Genomic DNA, 24,931 nt, shown 5'->3' with positions numbered 1-24,931 from the left:
GTGTATATGTGTATATTTTATATGTTTTACTGTTTTTTTTGAAAGAAATTCCTGATTCATTCGTCAACACACACACACACAAACACACACACACACACACACACACACACACATATATATATATATATATATATATATATATATATATATATATATATATATATATATATATCCAGCCCACTTTACCATTAATGCCCAGATGCATCTCACTTGTGTCTTCCCTGGTCGATGGATCAGACTAGAGGGTCCAGTTGCGTGGTCTACTTGTTCGCCAGATCTCAACTCATACAATTTCTAGTTATGGGACCATCTTAAAAGTATCATCTATCCAGAGCCTGGTCCAGATGTGGAGACACTGGAGCGATGTATTCATGCTGCCTTTGACCTTTTGGTGTATATATATGACATGGTGTTTACTTACGCAAAGGCAAATGGCAATGGGCGGAGGGCGGCAAGGTAGTATCGGGAGACCTATCCCCGACGACAACAACCACAGCATTCAATGTTTCAAACAGTGTTTCACCATTTGTCTGAGACAGGATCGTTTCAGGAAACAGAAAATCATGAAGGATGTACCCAAAATGTTCAGATACCAGACTTAGAGGAAAATGTGGTTAATACTGAAGAAGGTGATCGCTGTGTCAGTACCAGGCAATTGGCCTGTCAGTACAGGGTAAGGCAGACATTTGTGTGAAACATTCACCATGACAATTACTACGACTCTTATCACTTACCCCATGTGCAGGACTTACTAGCGACAGACTTTCCATATCAGGAGCAGTTTTGTCACTGGTTTCTTCACCAGGCAACCACGATTCCAGGATCTGTGTCATCCATAGTATTCGCAGATGAGGCCACCTTTATGCAGAGTGGTATCTTCAACTTTCACAACAGTGATCTGTGGGGTAGTATGCAGAACCCCCATGGTATGGTGATAGCAAATCATCAGGATCGATGCAGCCACGGAGTTGCCTTGATGACAGCTTCCACTCTCGCAGGCATACGTTCAATCAGGTGCTGGAAAGTATCTTGGGGAATGGCAGCCCATTCTTCATGGAGTGCTGCACTGAGGAGAGGTATCAATGTCGTTCTGTGAGGCCTGGGGAGCAAAACCATCCCAAAGGTATTCTATAGGATTCAGGTCAAGACTCTGCGCAGGCCAGTCCATTACGGGGATGTTATTGTCACGTAATCACTCAACCACAGGCCGTGCATTATGAACAGGTGCTCGAGCGTGTTGAAAGATATAATCACCATCCTCAAATTGCTTCTTTTATGTTGTCTAAGAGTTACACTACCACTTTCACATAACTGGTTGAAGAGGTTGATAAATAATTGCCAAGACAGTTGATGTCTATTAAGATATCTTACAGCATATGCTGTACAAGAATGAATTGCATTCTTCCTACACCATGAGCATATCAGCTTTTTTCTACATTGGTAAATACCACTGTCCACTCATGACCTACTACTTGGACTGTCACACACTAACTGACTAGCAAGTCGCAATGCACTCAGAAGCTACATGGGTTGAATGACACAGGTATGTATCAATAGGGAAAGTTTTCAAGGTAGAATATCTCATAAATGACTTGCGTTAGAATTCAAGAACAAACACCACTGACATTCTCATTTACCCATCTTTTAATTTTTTAATGTCAATATGCATTTTTCCATTTTATGAAGTGTATGTTGCACAAAAAATATGCTAAGTATTATTACAATCTGTTTATTGACTAACAATACATGCCCTTGACTACGAACCCATTCTGTAAAAACTGTACATCAATAGCACTTTCCATTTCTGCAGTATTTGCACTGCAAGTTTTAGGTGACTCAACATATATATAATACGAATATTTTAAAAATATGTGTAAATGTGGGGTTTTGTAAAGTTGTTCATTCCTCTGGGGGCAGAAATTCCTCCTAATGTGATACTGGCCCTGGAGCAGCCGGCAAGTGGGACAGAGCATCAGGACTTATGTGTCGGTATGTAGAGAGGAACTGAATCCCGTAGTTGTAATGCGAAAGGAAAAGAGCCCAATGTTGAATGTAATGTGCTGCTTTGTCAGTAATGATGCAGAAGGACTGAATAAGGATACCAATGGTTTGTGATCAGTGACCAGGTGGAATTTGGTACTATATAGAAAATGTGGAATTTCTTCACAGCATGTACAATGACCAAAGCTTCCTCTTCTATCTGAGAGTACCTAGTTTGAGCAGGAGTTAGCGTTTTTTAGGCATAAGCAGTAGGCTGCTCAGAGCCATTGGAATATCTATGAGCCAGTATCACCCCCAATCCATACTGTGAAGCATACATCGCAAGGACCAAGTGGAGGCTTAACTGGTACATCACTAAGCTGGACCCAGACTGAAACATGGTCATAAGGGCTGAAAACATGGTTTCACAAGCCAGTGACCAGCAAAACTGAGTCCCTTGCATCAATGCATATAATGGCTGTGTGATTGTCACTGCCCAACACAAGAATATGTGGTAGTAGGCAACTTTGCCTAGAAAAACCTGAAGTTCTTTGACTGATGTAAGGCAGTGAAGCAACACAATTGCAGAAACATGTCGATGCAGGCGTTTGAAACCCTCAGAAGAAACTTCATACCCAAGATAAATGATTGAAGGTTGAAAAATTGACATTTTTCTAAATTATGCTTAGACCCGGTCAGTTGGAAGACAGAAAAAAAAGAGTACGGAGATTTTCTAAATGTCCCTCACGTGATGCACCAGAAACTACCGTGTCATCTAAATAGTTTGCGCAACTCGGCACAAACACTGTAAGTTGTTCCAAAAAGTGTTGAAAAATAGTGTTAGAACACTGGCAACTCCAAAAGGCATCCGCAAGTGTTGGTATTGACAACTAACATATATATTGTGACTCTGTATCTAAAGGGAGTTGTAAATAGGCATCCAACAAAGTCAGTTTTTGAGAAATATTGACCAGCTGAGAACTTTGCAAAGAGTTTGCCTGGGCACGATATCGGGTATGTACCTACTATAAATTGTGCATTCACAGAAACGTTAAAATTGCTGCAGACGCCTAATGAGCCAAACGGTTTGCTTACTATTACTATGGGGATTAACCATTCACTTCATGCAGTAGGCCGAACAACGTCAAATTCTGTGAGGCAATCTATTTCATCTTTGACTTGTTTCATGCGCACTTCTGGAACTGGACAATCTCGGAAAAAAAAGAGGCTGAGCAGGAGGTTTCATGGCAATGTGTGCTTGAAAACTGTTGGCACACCCCCAATACAGGAAAGAACAAAGAAGAAAACTTAGAGCATAAAGAATCTAACTGTGTATACAACACTTGTTCAGAGACTGAATTCACTTCATCCGAAATAGTAAAACCAAACAACTTAAAAGCAGCTAATAGAAAAAGATGCTCAGTAGCTGCATTGTCTACAACAAGAAATGTTGGTGACTGGACTATTTAATTGTAGGTGACTGGGGCAGAGAATTGGCCGAGAATAGGAATAATCTTTTTAGTGTAATTTACTAACTTTTGTGACACAGGAAGAATACTAAATGTCTTTTTCCAAAGCTGTTTCACAGAGGAAGGCTGCACTGTAGTTCCTTCTCTAGATTGTCGCACAAATGACAAAATGGTAAATATCGAAATAGATAACTGAGGGATAGAAAAACAATTAAATTCGCTCAAAAGAGGAAAGGCCGCTGGACGTGATGGGATACCAGTTTGATTTTACACAGAGTACTCGAAGGAACTTGCCCCCCTTCTTGCAGCGGTGTACTGTAGGTCTCTAGAAGAGCGTGGCGTTCCAAAAGATTGGAAAAGGGCACAGGTCATCCCGTTATCAAGAAGGGACGTCGAACAGATGTGCAGAACAACTGACCTATATCTCTAACGCCGATCAGTTGTAGAATTTTGGAACACGTATTATGTTCGAGTATAATGACTTTTCCGGAGACTAGAAATCTACTCTGTAGGAATAAGCATGGATTTCGAAAAAGACGATCGTGTGAAACCCAGCTCGCATTATTCGTCCACGAGATGCAGAGAGCCATAGACACGGGTTCCCAGGTAGATGCCGTGTTTCTTGACTTCCACAAGGCGTTTGATACAGTTCCCCACAGTCGTTTAATGGACAAAGTAAGAGCATATGGACTATCAGACCAATTGTGTGATTGGATTGAAGAGTTCCTAGATAACAGAACGCAGCATATCATTCTCAATGGAGAAAAGTCTTCCGAAGTAAGAGTGATTTCAGGTGTGCCGCAGGGGAGTGTCATAGGACCGTTGCTATTCACAATATACATAAATGACTTTGTGGATAAGATCGGAAGTTCACTGAGGCTTGTTACGGATGATGGTGTAGTATAACGAGAGGTTCTAACAATAGAAAATTGTAATGAAATGCAGGAGGATCTGAAACGAATTGACGGATGGAGCAGGGAATGGCAATTGAATCTCAATGTAGACAAGTGTAATGTGCTGAGAATACATAGAAAGAAAGATTCTTTATCATTTAGCTACAATATAGCAGGTCAGCAACTGGAAGCAGTTAATTCCATAAATTATCTGGGAGTACGCATTAGGAGTGACTTAAAATGGTATGACCATATAAAATTAATCGTTAGTAAAGCAGATGCCAGACTGAGATTCATTAGAAGAATCCTAAGGAAATGCAATCCGAAAACAAAGTAAGTAGGTTACAGTACACTTGTTCGCCCACTGCTTGAATACTGCTCACCGGTGTGGGATCCATGCCAGATAAGATTGATAGAAGAGACAGAGAAGATCCGACGGAGAGCAGTGCGCTTTGTTACAGGATCATTTAGTAATCGTGAAAGTGTTACAGAGATGATAGACAAACTCCAGTGGATGATTCTGCAAGAGAGACGCTCAGTAGCTCGGTATGGGCTTTTGTTGAAGTTTCGAGAACATACCTTCACTGAGGAGTCAAGAAGTATATTGCTCCCTCCTACGTTTACCTCGCGAAGAGACCATGGAGATAAAATCAGAGAGATTAGAGCCCACACAGAGCCATATCGACAATCGTTCTTTCCACGAACAGTACGAGACTGGAATAGAAGGGAGAACCGATAGAGGTACTCAAAGTACCCTCCGCCACACACCGTCAGGTGGCTTGCCGAGTATGGATGTAGATGTAGAAGAAGTGGAGGGGAGTCCAAATCAATGTAAGTTTGTGAGTTTAACAAGGTTACTGCAACTCCTGTATCCACTTGCTTGTGCAGAACTGTACGAAAAACCATAACATCAAAGAAAAGCTTGTTTGGCAGAACAGAAATAGCTGATACATTGTTTAGGTCTATATCTGCATTAGGATTGCTATGCTGAAGTTTTGCATTACAAACAGAGGTAGTGTGACATTTTTTGTAGCAATTATAATAGGCAGCCCAGCGTTTGGAGCAGTCTGGGCACTCATAGTTAATGAAACAATAATAGAAACACACGAGTGGGAATGCATATGTTGCTGTTTGCTGGCCTGTTTACTATGTTGGGAGTGAGGCTGGCTGCCTTGATGCTGTGATCATGTCCAGACCACCATGTGAATTATCTGAATTATGGTGTGGAGAGAGCATTGGATCGCTGATACCTCACACCATGACTCAATTCGGTTACCCACAGTTTGTGAAACCTCGAATGACTGTGCAATAGCTAAAACCTCAGAGAGGGATGGATTTTCACACTGTAGGGGATGTTCTTGCACGTTATAATACGGAGGTAAATAAATAATAGCATTTCTCACCATCTGATCAGCATACTCGTGTTTGTGCACACATTGGACACAAAATGACAACAGTGACTTAACCCATGGAGTTCAGGTGCCCATGCTCAGTAGGACTGATGTGGTTGCTTCCAACAGTGGTAAAATTCACCCAATATGCATTAACATGAGTGCATTTACAGTAATATTTTGAAAGTATTTCACACGTTTGATCAAACGTTAAAGAAGACAAATCCTGCAAAGGGGCAAGTTGACATAAGACTTGAACATTCTTAGCAATATCCATGAAATTAACAAGGCATGACATAAAATGGTGCCAGTAATCCCAAAAGCTTAAAACAGTTGTCACAGATGTTTCTCGAGTGTGTCCCATTTCTCAACGGTCTTATCATATGTAGAAAAGGGAGGCAGTTAACCCATGGAGGCTGCGGAGGGTGAAACAACAGGTGATACAGATGGAGGAGCATGCCAGCTAGACAAAACAGAAGACTACTGTGCCTGTGATTGGTAATGCAATATAATGGTGAATGATTCTTGCTGTTCCAACAATGAACGTAATATGTCCTCAGTAACACCATCAGTCATCACGAGAATAAACAGAGGACCAACTAGATTATAAATTTGAGTAGAGGACAGGACTACACTTTTCTTCAGTCATGTTGTAAGTGGGTATCAGTACAAGACAACCAGCAGACAAGGCAACTCTATTCCACAGAAGCATCAACAACTTGAACACAGTATTTAAGTAAGATCAAGAAGAAGCTGATTACATATACTAAGAACTGTACTGATACACAAAGAGAACTGATGTCAAGCATAGCTCAGAGAACACCAAACAAAGACAATGTGAACTGTTGTATGTCTGTCAAAAGTAAAAGTGGAACCAAATGGCATGGAAACAGACATCATTACAGTGAATAAATGTAGACTATGAAGGATGAGTGGGAAAGAACAATTATCTTTATAAGTATTTGTGAATCATCTAAAATAAGAAATTTCGTTTTAACGTGGATGGACAATGAAGAAAAAGAATTGGAAAGGAAAAAATGTTTTTAATAAGAATTTTATAATTACTTATCTCATTTTTATTTTCTTGTGTGAATGTGAGTGTGGACCATGGACACTGATGCAAATATGAAACAGAATAATTTCTAAGTTGTTTGTAAATGTTTATAATCTGTGTTTTGAGCTAAAGAGAGTCTTAACTACGTTTTGCATAGGTGTCTTCTGTCCAGCTGCATAATACTTTTTTGTGAAGTTGCCCAAAAATTTTGATTTGGATATTTGATTAGTTATGTCACTTTCAGGACTACATAAAATTACATAAACCATTACACTATTAAATATAACAATCTGTATTTGTCTATACCAAAGCTTAGTTTTGCTATATTCACAAAGTGTTTCAGAATATTTTCAGTATAAAGCAAAAATTCAACTAAAAGTGAAAATTTTAATAGCAAGACAAGTTTTCAGTATATGTGATAACTATTTTTCATATAAATAGTTGTATTTCATAGGGGCACACATTCCAATGCATCTTAAATGCATAGTATTTTGTGGTGGCAGTGGTGGTGGTGATGGGAGGGGGGTGGGGGAATATTAAAACTATTTAGTACATCAAGTACCTTTGTTCAACAGTAAATTATGATACCAACCAGTATTAAAGAAATTTATGAATTCATTCATTTTTCAGCTAATGCAAATCTGATGTTCAGTAAGGGAGCCTTTGGGATCAATATATTGTTTTCAAAAATTTATTTTAAGTTCATTCTTTTTCATGTTTTACATCATTTGTATTTTATATAATAACCTCTGATTTTTAAGAAGTTAATTGTCCAGTAAATTCTATTTGACTCTTTCATCTGTTATTGGCCTGAATCTTGTGTATTTCAATATTTGATCATGGATATTCCATTGCAAAATTATGTTCAAAATATATAATTATATTGATTGTATAAATTTGGTTTATATCTTGAGTAATTTTAGTAAATGTTAATGCAAGCACAGAAAAACATGTACAAGACTTAATCTGCTTATGTTTTAGTCCTGCAAAAAATAGTCATTAATGCTGTAAAAATGTATCACTGGTACTTTGCAGCAAAGTGTTGTGCTATGTTTGTATAGATTTTCATGTTTCATAGTCTTTGTTCAGTTCTCGAGGAGGACAATCTAGTCTTGTTGACGTTGTGAAGTGTAGTTGCAATTCTGGTCTGATTGCTGTGAATGTCATTTTTTACCCAATTCTACAACTATTAACGAAACATGAAATTGAAATATAATGCAGTCTCATAAATTTGAAATCAGTGTTTGTTTAACTGTGACTCTCTTTTGTGTAGTTCATGAAGTTGAAAACTTGAAGTTGATTGTTTTAAATGTTGGATTTTGAAATAAACCTCTATGTCATTATACTGTGAACTTATATCTTCATTGATACTTTAAAAACCCAGACGTCAAGAAACACCCCCTAAGATAAAAAGAGTCGACAAGCTGAGTTGCAGATACACTACTGGCCATTAAAATTGCTACACCACGAATATGACGTGCTACAGACGCGAAATTTAACTGACAGGAAGAAGATGCTGTGATATGCAAATCATTAGCTTTTCAGAGCATTCATACAAGGTTGGCGCCGGTGGCGACACCTACAACGTTCTGACATGAGGAAAGTTTCCAACCGATTTCTCATACACAAACAGCAGCTGACTGGCGTTGCCTGGTGAAATGTTGTTGTGATGCCTTGTGTAAGGAGGAGAAATGCGTACCATCATGTTTCCGACTTTGATAAAGGTCGGATTGTTGCCTATCGCGACTGCAGTTTATCGTATTGCGACATTGCTGCTCACGTTTGTCGAGATCCAATGACTGTTAGCAGAATATTGAATCGGTGGGTTCAGGAGGGTAATACGGAACGCTGCGCTGGATCCCAACGGTCTCCTATAACTAGCAGTCGAGATGATAGGCATCTTATCCACATGGCTGTAATGGATCGTGCAGCCCGTCTCGATCCCTGAGTCAACAGGTGGCGACGTTTGCAAGACAACAACCATCTGCACGAACAGTTCGACGACGTTTGCAGCAGCATGTACTATTAGCTCGGAGACCATGGCTGCGTTTACCCTTGACGCTGCATCACAGACAGGAGTGCCTGCGATGGTGTACTCAACGACGGACCTGGGTGCACGAATGGCACATCATTTTTTCGGATGAATCCAGGTTCTGTTTACAGCATAATGATGGTCGCATCCGTGTTTGGCGACATCGCGGTGAACGCACATTGGAAGCGTGTATTCGTCATCACCATACTGGCGTATCACCCGGCGTGACAGTATGGGGTGCCATTGGTTACACATCTCGGGCACATCATTTTTTCGGATGAATCCAGGTTCTGTTTACAGCATAATGATGGTCGCATCCGTGTTTGGCGACATCGCGGTGAACGCACATTGGAAGCGTGTATTCGTCATCACCATACTGGTGTATCACCCGGCGTGACAGTATGGGGTGCCATTGGTTACACATCTCGGTCACCTCTTGTTCGCATTGATGGTACTTTGAACAGTGGACGTTACATTTCAGATGTGTTACGACCCGTGGCTCTACCCTTCATTTGATCCCTGTGAAACCCTACATTTCAGTAGGATAATGCACAACCGCATGTTGCAGGTCCTGTATGAGCCTTTATGGATACAGAAAATGTTCGACTGCTGCCCTGGCCAGCACATTCTCCAGATCTCTCACCAATTGAAAACGTCTGGTCAACAATGGCCCAGCAACTGGCTCGTCACAATACGCCAGTCCCTACTCTTGATGAACTGTGGTATCGTGCTGAAGCTGCATGGGCAGCTGTACCTGTGCACGCCATCCAAGCTCTGTTTGACTCAATGCCCAGGCGTATCAAGGCCGTTATTACGGCCAGAGGTGGTTGTTCTGGATACTGATTTCCCAGGATCTATGCACCCAAATTGCGTGAAACTCACATGTCACTTCTAGTATAATATATTTGTCCAATGAATACCCGTTTATCATCTGCATTTCTTCTTGGTGTAGCAATTTTAATGGCCAGTGGTGTATATTTATGTCAGTCACACCTCTTTTAAGTTAGTCAAACAATGGAAAATCCAGGATGGAATGTAACAATATTGTGAAAAGGAAAACACACACACAAACACACCACACACACATGCAAACACAACTCACACACAGGAGCGCAGTCTCAGGCGGTCGTGTGTGTGAGTTGACAAAGGGCTTAAGGGCTAAAAGCTTTATCTATTTGTGACAGTCTTTTTGTTGTGCCTATCTGGGACTCAGCATCTCCGCTATATGGTGAGTAGCAACTTCTCTTTTAAGTTAGTCATAGTTACAGTTTTCATGTAGTTTTATTCATGAAAATGTATCTTGAATAGCACACACTATCCCATTTAGATCACATCACTTGACTTGTAGCCACATTCCAGCTGTGATGATTCATCTTAGCTGCAGACAGTATGTAAAAAAAGTGTTTATTGATCAAGTAAAAAGATTCTCAGTACTGCAAAAGAAAGTGTGTCATGTTTAAGGAAGCTCTCTCATTTGCTGATACAATTTTCCTCTCTCACTAACTATACAGTGATCATCATTTTCATACCATTTTGTGGGTAGAACAGCAATAAACATGCAAGAAATGAAGCACTTATTTAATTTTCATCAAATCTATTGAATTTTCATGTGGCATACAGAGACAGTAAAGTGTCATACTTTTAGTAACAAAAGCCAGTCAACTGTAAAAGCCAAAAGAAAACAGATTGTATTTCAGATTTATCTGAAATGAAACACACAGAGACACACACACACACACACACACACACACACACACACATTGGATGATTGTTTGGTTGGCTCATAAACTGGTGTGTGTGTTGGGCACTTGGTGTCTGCTGCAGTTTTTTTTTTTTTTTTTTAAGATGCATACTACACATGGACAGTTTGTTTCCACTTTTATTTATATGTTTTTGTATCTTGCATTAAATTTTCGTCCTATTTGTCTGTTGCAGCTAGACTGTATTTAGACATTGCTTGACAATGAGCCATCACTGAAAGCTGGTAGACGTAAATAAAGTATAAAAGAAGCATCTCCTGTGAATTATTATTATAGTAGTAAGCATTTCACACAATTTGTTAAAGCTACAGAACAGTATATACAATAAATATTCAATTTTTATATAGTTTGCTTAATATTTCCTTAAATACATGAGTTAGTTACTCACACAAATTTAAGTTGTAGGGGTTTGTCCTGAAAAGCTACATTATATGTAGTTTCACTGAAACATCTACTACCCTCAATCTAGCCTCATTGTCTCTCCCTTGAAATCGCTCTTGTAGAAAATAGAGCATCTATACATATTTATTATTAAATGTGGCTATATGATGTGACTGTGAACTGTGGCAGGTTTCACTCATAAATACAATCAATGATGTGACTAAATACATTTATTATTTCAGACAATGTTGAGAAAATAATTTTGCTGCACCGCTTTAACACTTTACAACAGAGAGTGATAAAAATATATTACAATTTGTATACTTTGTTATCATGAGTTAAGGCTGTTTTAAGTTAAAGGCACTAACTGCCTCCAGCTTTGGCCACAATCAGCATTCTTTGTATTGCATTTACTGAGTCATTTTTTTGTCAATTGTAGCGTAAGAAAATCTTTAAAACTTTATTCATTAAATTTGATAAATTGAGATAATTTTCCTTGTGCCTATGGAGCATTTAATTCATACCATTCAGACAAATTGTATTATTAAAAATGTTTTCTTCATGCAAAATTTTCACTCACAGCTGTGAAGCTGAATCATTCCCTTGTGATGCCTGCACACACTATTTGCATTAAGTACAGCTCCTATCTATCTCATCACTGGCATTAACAGCTGTTGCAACTGCTGTTCTGTTGGTCATGATAACTGGGTATTCTCTCTTATCATTAGCATTAACAGCTGTTGTAACTGCTGATCTGGTGGTCATGAGAACTGGATCTTGTGCACAGCTATCTGTTTGATGCTAATGACAGGAACAGTGAACATTCTTTTTAATACCACGTGAAATATAGAATCAAATTATCACTCTGATCAGAAACATCATGAGGTGATAGAAATTCTTTGGTGAGATAGGTGAAGCACATAGCACATTTTTAAGTGTGTGATATAGAAGTGTTTCAACTTGGAAATTTGATTAAATACAGAACAGTATTATGTAGCAAACAGGGTGCTGCATTAAAAAGCCAACTGATAGCAACAGAGGTATACAAGTTTACCAGCTTTGGAAAATAATTACAGGAAAATAAGGCACCTATGGGAAATTTATAGAATAGCTGTGATAAACATAGCTTTCCATTTGAAAAAGACGTTTTTACCAGGGATGGGGCTGGAGCAAGTGCAAGCAGGATGGTGCATACAATAAGTTTTGCATCATATGGATATTATTAACTGCGAAGTGAGGAAGCAAAATAAAGAGTGACATAGAGTTTGTAAAGATATTTAGAGGGCTAACAAAAACTTATGATGAATGGCATGGGAGGGATATTGGGTAAGATAGAGCTAATTTTGGGGCAGCGCTTCAGATAATTTCTCTGTTGGAGAAAATAGTTCTGACATACTTGGTTATGACAATCTTAAGTGTTAAGAGGTACACTTTTTTGTTTTTGTGGCTACTTTATTGTTTACAGAATGCTTTTTTTTGACAGGAGTGTCTGCATGAAGTTAGTGAACACAAGAGAAAATAAAATATATATATATGCAGTGCAAGATGGTAGCTGTAGAAAAGTGCTGTGACACAATGCTTGCCAAAAAGCTGAAGTTTACTAGTCCACCATGTAAATAGTGTCTGAAGTGGATTGCAAGATGAACTGTGAGTGTGAAATGCATGAAAGGTACCCAAAAATGTGCCTAAAATTTGTTAGTTGAATTTTCTCATTTTGACAATACTGAAGGAGTCATCTGTTTTACTTGCTACAAAAATTCAATAGCCAAGATCATATAAATACTTGTTTATTTAAAAAAACAATTTTTACAGACTTTGCTGTCATCTTCAACTCTCAACAAAAGATTTTTTAAGAGTTACTGGATGGGTTAAACAAAAGGTTTCGAATGCTAGGCATATTATTTGATTTAACTAAGGTGTCTGATTGTGTTGATCACAAAATATTGCTCCAGACAGAACTCATGACCTCAGATGTAAAGTCCCATAGTGCTTGGAGCCATATTGCTCGAGAAGTTGGACCATTACAGAATACTGGGAGTGGCTCACAGTTGGTTCACCTCTTACTTTAGCAACAGACAATAAAAGGTCCTTATTCACAATAGTGAGTATGGTTGTGATGTGGGGTCTTAGTAGAATACGGTCAAGTAGGGGTGCCCCAGGGATCAGTGTTGGGGCCACTCCTGTTCCTTATTTATATAAATGATATTTCTTCTAGTATTACGATTAGCTCAACATTATTTCTTCTTGCTGATGACACTAGCTTGGTACTAAAGGATGTTGTTGACAACATTGGCTCGGTTTAAAATAGCGCAGTTCATGACCCAAGTTCATGGCTTGTTGAAAATAAACAAACGCTAAATCACAGGAAAACTATGTTTTTAGAGTTTATAACACAATTCAACAAAACCCGCCTTTTTAATTTCAGAGAATGGGCATATGATTAGTGAAACTGAACAGTTCAAATTTCTAGGTGTTCAGATGGATAGTAATCTGTCATGGAAAGCCCACTTTCAGGATCTTGTTCAAAGACTTAATGCTGCCATTTTTACTATTCGAAAGGTACCTGAAGTGAGTGATCGTTCGACACAAAAATTAGTCTACTTTGCTTATTTTCATTCGCTTATGTCGTATGGTATTATATTTTGGGGTAACTCTTCCCATTCTAAAAGGATATTTTTGGCTCAGAAATGGGTGGTTCGGGCAATAAGTTGTGTAAGTTCATTTCTTGTTAACAATATATATTATTTCCAAGAATAAGCAGCTTTCACTCAGTTAATACTCGGCAGAAATCAATCCTGCATTTGGATCGGACTTCCTTAACTTTTGTGCAGAAAGGTGTGCAGTATACTGCTGCATCCATTTTCAATGATCTTCCCATCTAGTCTGTTGAGGAGTTCCTTGAAAAATTGAGTTGATTCTTGTTGTATTGTTGATAGCATTTACTTAACTTATGGACTGACTTTTTCCTGGTTCATAAACATTTTATTTTTATCTGTTATTACTTTTATGTTGTAATCTCATGTCTTGACACGTTCCATGATCTTGGAGATTGCTCCTCAATTTGGTCCTACGGAATTTGGCACGTAAATAAATAGACAAATGAACCTCAAGATGATAGTAAAGTCTGTCAAAACTGGTTGTTTGTAATAAAGAAAGATTTATGTGACCTTGGTCATTGAATGTTTTTAGTGGCTTGCAACTTTAGTGGCTTGCAACTTACACCAAACATGGGTTTCCAGTGAAATTATTGAAGTGTCACATAGTGACATTAAAACATTAAATTAAGGATTAGCAGTGCTCAAGAGAGAAAATGGTGACCCAAAACACAAAACAAATCGTTTTTACAAGAAACGTAAGGTGATAGGTGATCATAATCGCTAAAACAAGCAGACTGCTGCGTTTGATCATTCATATAATTATGAAGTTGCAGGATATCGTAAGAAAAAATGGACATCTCACAGTAATAAAAAAAATAAAAAATAATTTTGTCTTATACATAAGTCCCTGGTGAAAAATGTGGTAGTGCTGAATTCCTGAATAGACATTCACCCAGCTATTTGTGCACACAAGCTGAACAAACGTTGCAAGAACATGTTAAGTTCATGGGATGCTTCAGAACATGAATTTAGCGACAGCTATAAAGGAGTCTTCATTCACATAGATACTGGTTCTCTTGTCAGCAGCAGCAAAGAGGAAATTGTGAAGCCTCAACAAATAAGTAACTTTTCAGGTTAAATGGACTATGAACCCAAATTCTTAGTTAAACGTGTAAATTTCCAAATAACACATGAAACTAGTAAAGAATGATGAGGATGGTAAACACTATGTTGTAATAAAAATGGTAAGAGCTAAATGCCACAAATAAAAAAAAGTGCTACATTAAAATATTCAATACCCCAGCAATAAGTGCATATAATTACAGCACATACTCATTGTGTAGAGTGCAGATGTGGTGCTTCTTATAAAATATGATGTGTCTCATAATTTAATTATTATGGTGAAAGTAAAATACTATACTTTGTCCAGCAATTTCTGCTGAGCATACATTGAAGTGAGGAAAGGGGAAAAGGAGGGTTGCCATACATATATTGTAAAGATAATTTACAGTTCACAAAACTTGACTGTATTGCAGAACTTAGTGTACAAGTAATATTTGTTGTAGCAGCAATAAAATTAATTGTAAATAAATTGCCCCTGGTTGTAATAGAGCTGTACAGATCTCAAAGTTGTACAACTGACATCTTTTTACAAAACGTGAAATAAATGATAGGTATTTTGTGTAAGAAATATAAGAATACAGAAATTATTTTAGCTTTTAATTTAAATATAGACTTCTTAAATGACTCAAAAAATTTTGAGAACTTGAATGCCATACAGTGTAAGCATAATTCATCAGACAGAGTTGGTAGACTGACTGCCTAGAGACACCTCTAGCTGTAGAGATCACATGTACATCAATTTAGGTAACCATACAGCGAATATAATAAATATTCATTTCTCTGATAATCCTATCCACACAATTAAACCACGGGATAGCATGTAGTGATTTACTTGCATGGTCTGCCTTTCCCAATCAAAATTAATTGAAAGCACACACTCAGTTTTCCACTCCATCACAACACATTAAGAACCTTTATTAAACACCACAAAAATACATGTTTTGCACTGTACCACATCTGGGGCCCCCCCGAAAAGTAGCTTATGCTTGCAGAACAATTGCTTCTTGTATCACCTCTTCCCTCACTACCTGTAAAACCAAGAAATAAGTAGCATTTTTGACATGTGAAGTGACTATAATTTTGTCCAGTGAACTTATCATTGCAAGATTTTTGTGTGAAACTTCGTTCATATTGTCTGTAGAAGGTCATGATAATCTTATAAAAGATTATATACCTTGTTTAGTTATTACTGATTAATTCTTGGTAAGTGTTTACAAGAAAATGATTGGGATTTTCAGTCTTATGACATGTCTATGGTTGTTTGCCTAGCACTGTTTTGAGTTTCTTTGTTTTATATACAGTAGAAAATCTAATTAATAGTTGAACTTTTAACATGTATATCATATAAAATATAAAACTGTTTCACAATATGATTTTCTGCAAGCTACACTTCTATTTTATCATCTAGACCATCTGAAAATGGCGTCTGATTTAAATTCTCCTGGAACACTTTATTCCTCAATAGATGCATGGCCAGGGAGAACTCATCACTGTCCAGCTGACCATCACTGTCAATATCAGATAGTTTCCATATTCTTCCAAGGACTCCATCAGGCAGGTCTGGGTTTCCAAATTCCTTCTTTGCATCCGCTGTAACAATTTTTGATTTACTGATGTAATTTATTTACATAATAAACTGCATCAACAATACTTTAAAACATTTATTGCTAGTATATAAAGATCACCTATCCCATGTAAAAGTATGACTTATCTGACACTAGAACTGTGTTCGTGTTATACAACTTCAAGCTCCAAGCAGATTGAAGAAACAAATCAAGGAAAGACAATTCGAGATTAACATAATTCATTTTGAAGACTGCCTGACAAGAAACTGAAGCGCTTAGAAGACATAGTCAGATATCAATATAACTTTGTACATGTACACCCCATCAGCAGCTATGAAAACGAATACAGCTGCAATTCACTGAGAGAGATAGAATGGTAACCAGAGTGCCTTAGTGTTGTTCATGTTTAGTGTTGTTACCAGAGCTAGTAGGGTATATAATGGGTATACAAAACATCAGATGTTGAGTAATATGGAGACACCACATCCATGTGCGAAACTGCTGAAAGGGTTTCAAAGAGGCCTGAATCTGGGCCTTCATATGTCTTGCTGGTTGAATCATACAATATCAGATCTGTGGGGCATTCAGATGTGACAGTGGCCCAATGTTGGGCTACGTGAGAATTTATTTGTTTATTTACACGTCAAGCTCTGTACGAACAAATTGAGGAGCAAATTTCCAAGGTCATCAAACGTGTCAGTACATGAAATTACAATGTAAAAGTAATAAGAGATAAAAATAAAATGTTTGTGAACCCAAAAAAAGTCAAGCCATAAGTTTAAGTAAACGCAATCAACAATACAACATAAGAATCATCTCGATTCTTCAAGGAACTCATCGACAAAATATGAGAACTGTCCTATGAAGAAACTCTTCAGTTTCGATTTGAAAGTGCGTGTATTACTGCTAAGATTTTTGAATTTTTGTTGTAGCTTATTGAAAATGGGTACAACAGTATACTGCACACCTTTCTGCACAAAACTTAAGGAAGTCCGATCCAAATGCAGGTTTGATCTCTGCCGAGTGTTAAGTGAATGAAAGCCGCTTATTCTTGGAAATAAGCTAATATTGTTAACAAGAAATGACAGTAAAGAATATATATGTATGCTATAATCTCTTTTCTCTGTGAGGTACTGGATGAGGTAAACAAAAGGTTTCGACCGCTAGGCATATTTTTTTGTTTAACCAAGGCATTTGATTGTGTTGATCACAAAATATTGCTCCAAAAGTTGGAATACTGGGAGTAGCTCACAATTGGTTCACCTCTTACTTTAGCAACAGACAATAAAAGCTCATTATTCACAATGTTGAGAATGGCTGTGATGTGGGGTCTTAGTGGGATACGGTCATGTAGGAGTGCCCCAGGGATCAGTGTTGGGGCCACTTCTGTTCCTTATTTATGTAAATGATATTCCCTGTAGTATTACGAGTAGCTCTACATTATTTCTTCCTGCTGATGACACTAGCTTGGTACTAATTTCACAGAATGGGCATATGATTAGTGAAACTGAACAGTTCAAATTTCTAGGTGTTCAGATGGATAGTAATCTGTCGTGGAAAGCCCACTTTCAGGATCTTGTTCAAAGACTTAATGCTGCCATTTTTACTATTCGAAAGGTACCTGAAGTGAGTGATCGTTCGACACAAAAATTAGTCTACTTTGCTTATTTTCATTCGCTTATGTCGTATGGTATTATATTTTGGGGTAACTCTTCCCATTCTAAAAGGATATTTTTGGCTGAGAAATGGGTGGTTCAGACAATAAGCTGTGTAAGTTTACAAACCTCTTGTCGACCCCTGTTCACTAGTTTGGTTGTTTTGACATTGGCCTCTCAATATATATATATATATATATATATATATATATATATATATATATATATATATATATATATATATATAAATGGGTGGTTCAGACGATAAGCTGTGTAAGTTTACAAACCTCTTGTCGACCCCTGTTCACTAGTTTGGTTGTTTTGACATTGGCCTCTCAATATATATATATATATATATATATATATATATATATATATATATATATATATATGTTTGTAAACTTACACAGCTTATTGTCTGAACCACCCATTTCTGAGCCAAAAATATCCTTTTAGAATGGGAAGAGTTACCCCAAAATATAATACCATACGACATAAGCGAATGAAAATAAGCAAAGTAGACTAATTTTTGTGTCGAACGATCACTCACTTCAGGTACCTTTCGAATAGTAAAAATGGCAGCATTAAGTCTTTGAACAAGATCCTGAAAGTGGGCTTTCCACGACAGATTACTATCCATCTGAACACCTAGAAATTTGAACTGTTCAGTTTCACTAATCATATGCCCATTCTCTGAAATTAGTACCAAGCTAGTGTCATCAGCAAGAAGAAATAATGTAGAGCTACTCGTAATACTACAGGGAATATCATTTACATAAATAAGGAACAGAAGTGGCCCCAACACTGATCCCTGGGGCACCCCTACTTGACCGTACCCCACTAAGACCCCACATCACAGCCATTCTCAACATTGTGAATAATGAGCTTTTATTGTCTGTTGCTAAAGTAAGAGGTGAACCAATTGTGAGCTACTCCCAGTATTCCAACTTTTGGAGCAATATTTTGTGATCAACACAATCAAATGCCTTAGTTAAACAAAAAATATGCCTAGCGGTCGAAACCTTTTGTTTACCTCATCCAGTACCTCACAGAGAAAAGAGATTATAGCATTTTCAGTCGTTAAACGACCTCTAAAGCCGAACTATACATTTGATAGCAAATTGTGTGATATAAAATGATCAATTATCCTTACATACACAGCCTTTTCAATAACTTTAGCAAACACCGATGGCATAGAAATAGGCCTAAAATTGGCTACATTATCCCTTTCTTCCTTTTCATAAAGCGGCCTTACTACTGAGTACTACCTTAATTGTTCAGGAACCTGACCATTACGAATATGGCTAAATTCAGGGTTAACATGTGCAGCACAGTACTTTAATATTCTGCTAGGCAATCCATCATATCCATGAGAGTCCTTAGTCTTCAGTGATTTAATTATAGACCCAGTATCTCCCTTGTTTGTATCACAGAGGAGTATTTCAGACGTCAATCTCCGAAAGGCTTTTGCCAACAGAGTTATATGATTCTTCCTGGCAGATTAAAACTGTGTGCCGGACCGAGACTCAAACTCGGGACCTTTGCCTTGCGTGGGTAAGTGCTCTACTGTCTGAGCTACCCATGCACTACTCATGGCCCCGTCCTCACAGCTTTACTTCCGCCAGTACCACGTCTCCTACCTTCCAAAGGTTCCAAATTTTTGTTGGTGAGAATGACAGTGACCTGGAGAGTGATCCAATTCTTCCACTGTTTTAGAGAGGCGCAGTGGTGTTGCTGTTTGTGCCATGGCGTGTCGAACCATTGTGTATGAGTTCTGGCCATGGCTGATAGGAAATGAGGAAATCTGACTGCACATTGGTACAACACGGACATCCCTTGTCCTCATATGTTACCTCGAGCAAATCTGACTGCACAATGGTACATCGCAGATATCCTGCGTCCTCACATGTTACCACTTGTGGCAGAACAAGCTTTCAATCATTTGAGAGATACAGAGACGAGCGGGTGTGCCGGGACTTACCCCAGTTCACTGCTACTAGTGCCACGTCACCATAACGCGCATGTGCGTAGCATACAAACTATTGCACTATAATGAAATTAAAAATTCAAGTAGCTATTCCAAACTTTGTCAACATATACTTCCGTAAATTAATGTTAAGATATTTAAATCTCAGAGTGATCAGATGACTATGTTTCCGTAATTACATCGTTTTAAGAAAAAAAAAGTGGCGCTAAGGAATAGATCTACGAAGCCAAAAATTGTTCAGAATGTGCAAATGTGTGTCAATTTCAACTGTTACAAGTCTCAACTTTATTGGAGCAAAAATTTGGCCGAAATTGATGTTTTTACGAAAAATTGAACACGCTAAATATTATACTTAGAAAGATGAAAATTGGTATGAAGCGTCAGTTTGATATAAGAAACTTAACTATGTGACCCCATTAAGTTACCTCTAATAGTTTTCGAGTAAGTTACTGAAAACTAAATTTGGAACAAAAACATCCTTATTTGTAATAGATTAAGTATCTTTTATAGTAATGATAGCAAGTTCTGATTACAGCACCTGATGAAACCCGGTAAATAATAAAGCTATAACAAGTTTCAAGACTTTGATGTAAATAACAATCAATACAAGGTCTCTTACAGTTGTAATTCAGTGGTCATCTTCTACTGTCAGTTCCATTCTAAAAATTCTAGCAGTCAAAGTTTAAATGCAGTCGAGCTGGAACTTTTTTCTGTAATTAAAGCCAACTTTACTCTATTCATATAAAAATTACGAAGATTGTAAATTGATTCATGACCGAGTTATTAAATAAAATGTGTCCGAGAAAGCGGCCATTTAGATGCTGCTACTTGGGCATAGAGCAGTTGACGAGAGACGTTCCCTTTAGCTGCCCGCTGCTCCCATATATAAATAGGGCCAGAGAGGCAGTAGAGAGAGTGCGAGTTATGGATGATGTTGTGTAGAGTGCTATGTCGGCGGGCGCGGCTTCGGTCGCGCTTGCAGACGACTCAGTCAATTAACTCAGCGAGTGTGATGGGCGGGGGCTTGCTCCCAATCACCGTAACACGCGCTTTAGATGTAGGTGGGAGGCTGTTTTCCGGTGGTACCTGCCCCATGCACCGCCAGTGCCAGCGAAAGCGCAAATGGCGCAGTTACTAGCTGCGCTGTCGTTTCAGAGGCTTCAGCGACCACAGCTGTGGTCATGTGAAAGTCTGACGTTCCTGGAGGGGTTAATCCCGGCCAGGCACCAGAGATTGAGGTGAACGCGACCGCGAGGGGACAACCCGACGCGGACACATCCTCGAGGAAGGGCCCTGCAGCACCTTCTGGGGAAATTCCACTAAGAAGCCTGCCGCCTCAAAAAGTAAGGTGCATAAGGCGTGCACAAAGAAGCAGCCCTCTGCCGTGTGCACGAAGGCTGCCAATGGCGACCTCCCCACGGAGGAGAGCTTTGAAGTGCTGAACAGGAAGCACACCACAAGGGCACCTGCGCTCACACAGTCACAGCCGTTACCGTCTGCAAACCGGTATGTCACATTCACTGACGCACCAACTGATAACAACACGAAACCAAGTAGACCAAAGAGGGCCGCACCTCCTACATCTACATCTACATTCATACTCCGCAAGCCACCCAACGGTGTGTGGCGGAGGGCAGTTTACGTGCCACTGTCATTACCTCCGACTGTTATACAATGGTCGAGTGATTTTAAGAGTTTTCAACAGCTCTTAAATAGTGCGGTCTAGTCTAAATTTTCTGAGGCGATTAGAACAGCAGGCCACCACACATTTAAGGTCAATGTGAAATCGAGAGAGGATTACGATGCCGTTATGAGTGCGGCTAAGGCCTGAAGTCTGCCATACTATACCACCCACTCGTTTGAGCTGCTCAAGGCAGTGTTCCGGAAACTATCTTTCCATATGGACCTCAAAGAGGAGATGGAAGAACTAGGTTTCGGCGTCAGAGCCGTCTCCCGCATGAAAATGCCATGCACAAATAAACAGAACCCGCTTTTTCTGGTTATCTTTATCGACAACATAGGAAAGCATTCCAGTTGAAAAACATCGCGAATATCACTGGAATACAGGTTGAAAAGTTTTGCAGCAAGGGCCAGGGGGCACAATGTTTTCAGTGCCAAGGCCTAAATCATGTAGGTAAGTTCTCTACGATGCCGTCCAACTGAGTAAAATGGGATGGGCCGCATGAAACTCGTGAGTGCAAAGTAAAGTCATAGGAAACGCCCCAGTGCTGCAACTGCACCAAAAAGCACGTTGCTAGCCATAGCGGGTGTAAGTTTCCGTAAGGCCAATACTAAGCAGTGCGCCAATGACAATCCAGCCATACAAGTTACTCCTGATCTTAGTTTTAGTAATGTCACGAGGGGAAAGGATACCACCCCTTACCACCCCACCCCACCACCAGCCTGTACCAGCACAGCCTCGTGTGGAAAAGCATGCAAAATATGATCATTGCTCGCGTGCCGACGTAAATCACGCTGGCCAGCAGGCTGAAATGATAGGCATTCATGGGGATGGACCAAAGAGGTAACGCTTGTGAAACTTAGACAAGTAAGGAAACTGGTGCAAACCACGGCGATTTAAGAGATGAAAAGAAAAGTCAAAGAGTTACTCCAGACTCTTCCCACCGTCCTAGTGACAGCAGTGCAGATGGCCCTTGCATCCCACCACCAACTGGCAACACATGTGCACCATGCCAATACAGTTTATGGCCTAACCGTACGCAAAAAAATGGGTCAAATGGCTCTGAGCACTATGGGACTCAACATCTACGGTCATCAGTCCCCAAAACTTAGAACTACTTAAACCTAACTAACCTAAGGACAGCACACAACACCCAGTCATCACGAACCGTACGCACACGGAATGCATGCAACATGTGTCACCACGTGGGAGAGTTCCGGCAGTTCCTCCGTGACGAGGCAGTTGACATATGCCTCATCCAGGAAACCTTCCTAAAACCTGGCATCCATGCGCGGGCAGCAAATTTCATTTGTCACTGCACTGATAGGCCTACCGCGGGGGGTGGCACTGCCGTCTACGTTAAGACTTCGCTGAAACACCATGTTGTACAGCTCCCACAACTATCAACAATTGAGGTCACTGCTGTTGCAGTAGAGACAATGTCAGGTCGAATTACATTTATCTCGGTTTATCTGGCACCTGGAAGACCACTAGAACCCAGACATGTTAAAGCGTTACTTTCTCTCTGTGGTAAAGTCTTTACTGTGGGAGACTTCAATGCAAAACACCCTGAGTGGCGTTCCAGTGAAACAAACAACAATGGTCGCCGTCTGCTGCGCGTAGTTCGGCAGCACAACACGGTAGTCTTAGGGTCATGACCCGACGCACTACCCAAACAACACATGCGGCCGCCCTGACGTGCTCGACATCACGGTGATGAAGAGAGTCAGACACCTCCCTACTACCACGAGTCGAGTGGCTCTCTTGTCAGAGCATCTGCCGGTCGTTTTCGACGTAGGCACTGACGGTGTGGAGTCACTCAAACGTCGTTGGCTGTTAGGGAGGGTAAATTGGGAGTAGGTTAGAGAAGAACTACAAGACTCCCTTGCTGCCATCCCAGACCCTGATATTGTCTGTAGCAGCTTACAGTGGACTCTCTCTGGGCTGTAGACGCTGCCACACCCAGTGAAACACAAAGGCCTCCTGGCAGATCACGTCAGCTCCCCCCTGAGATATTGCAGATCATTTCAAATAAGAAAAGGCTTTTCCACAAATGGCAAATTACACGCCATCCTGCCACCAAACTCCACCTAAACTGGGTGCACCGTGAAATAAAGATGGCCGCGGAAAACCACCGAAATCAAAACTGGGCAGGCAAAATAGCCATGCTTCACGTTGAAGATGGCTCTGCCTTGCGAATAAGCAGTTCGTAAGCAAAGGGCACCATCTTTCTCCTCTGCAAGTCGGCAGAGGGGTTGTCTGCAAGCCTGACGCCGAGGCTATCTTGGCTGACAGCTTTGCGAATAACTTCACGCCGATATATAATATAGACGAAGAGAACACACAAACTGTGGCCTATCTCAAATGCCTTCAACTATGTTTTGCGGACTGGAACCTGCGGAGGTGGTTGCCATCCCCAAATAAGGCAAAGAAGCGACGCTTCTACGCAACTATCGGCCAATAAGCCTGCTCCCTGTTCAATGAAAGGTATTCGAAAGAATCCCTTGGACTGTTTGCGAATGACACCACACTCTACGCGCATTCCCTAAGGACTGACGTCGTTCGCCGCCGCTTACAGGAGGCATGCGATGACTTGGGAGCCTCGGTACGAAATGGCGCCTTAAATTCAATGCCACTGAAAGCCAGGCCGACGTAATAACGCGACATAGAGTGCCCATGGACCTTCAGCCCTTGCCAATCATGGGAGACCCCATCCCCTGGTCTCGCACGGCTAAGTGTCGATAGGCACCTCATCTGGAAGCCATATATCCGTGAGGTCCGGGGGAAAGCGCATGCACCTTTGAAGGCACTATATCTCCTACTAAACACAGGATCAATGCTTCATCCACACTGAGGAATTACGTGACATCTGGCACTGATCAGAGCAGTGCTAGAATACGTGTGTACAATGTGCGGGAACGCAGCCGATACATACATTCGTCTGCTCCATGGGGTGCAAGGGAGAGTTCTGCAAGTCGCCTTGCACTTACCGCGATAATACCCGACCAGGGCCTTGCATGAGGAAACGAGGTTCCACATGATAAGGGTTAGCATAAAACAGACTGCCCGGCGGTTCTATGAAGCGTTGCAGCAGTCTGACAATCGGCTAATTTCAAGTCTTGGGAACCAGCAGCACAAGCGAAGGACCGCCAGGTGGCCCGCTCTGATTCAGCAGGAGATAGGCTCTGTCAGTGCTCCAGACACAAAGAGGACAAACACAACAGTTAGGTCAATATAACAATATAAACCGACTTAAGGAGAACGCAGGAACAGTTACACAAAACCTAGCCTGTACAAAAAACAGGCAGTTAGGGCTATCTTTTTAGGAAATGAGCAGTAGAGAGACATACTTCGCAACGAGTTA

General features: G+C 40.0%; 1 protein-coding gene across 1 annotated transcript in view; it reads right to left on the bottom strand.

Annotated features, from left to right (window-relative positions):
- Positions 1–15,166: 15,166 nt before the first annotated feature.
- The window catches only part of LOC124556238 (EH domain-containing protein 1-like), a 144,282-nt gene continuing 134,517 nt past the window's right edge, over positions 15,167–24,931 (bottom strand). The window contains exon 7 of the mRNA XM_047130227.1: positions 15,167–16,269. Within this exon, the coding sequence (XP_046986183.1) occupies positions 16,064–16,269 (206 nt within the window). The 3' untranslated portion in view covers positions 15,167–16,063. The remainder of the gene's footprint in view (positions 16,270–24,931) is intronic.

This window comes from Schistocerca americana, chromosome X (assembly GCF_021461395.2).
Source record: "Schistocerca americana isolate TAMUIC-IGC-003095 chromosome X, iqSchAmer2.1, whole genome shotgun sequence".
Lineage (NCBI taxonomy): Eukaryota > Metazoa > Arthropoda > Insecta > Orthoptera > Acrididae > Schistocerca > Schistocerca americana.
The sequence above is the reverse complement of the archived record's forward strand: the minus strand, read 5'-3'. Positions and strand labels throughout refer to the sequence as shown.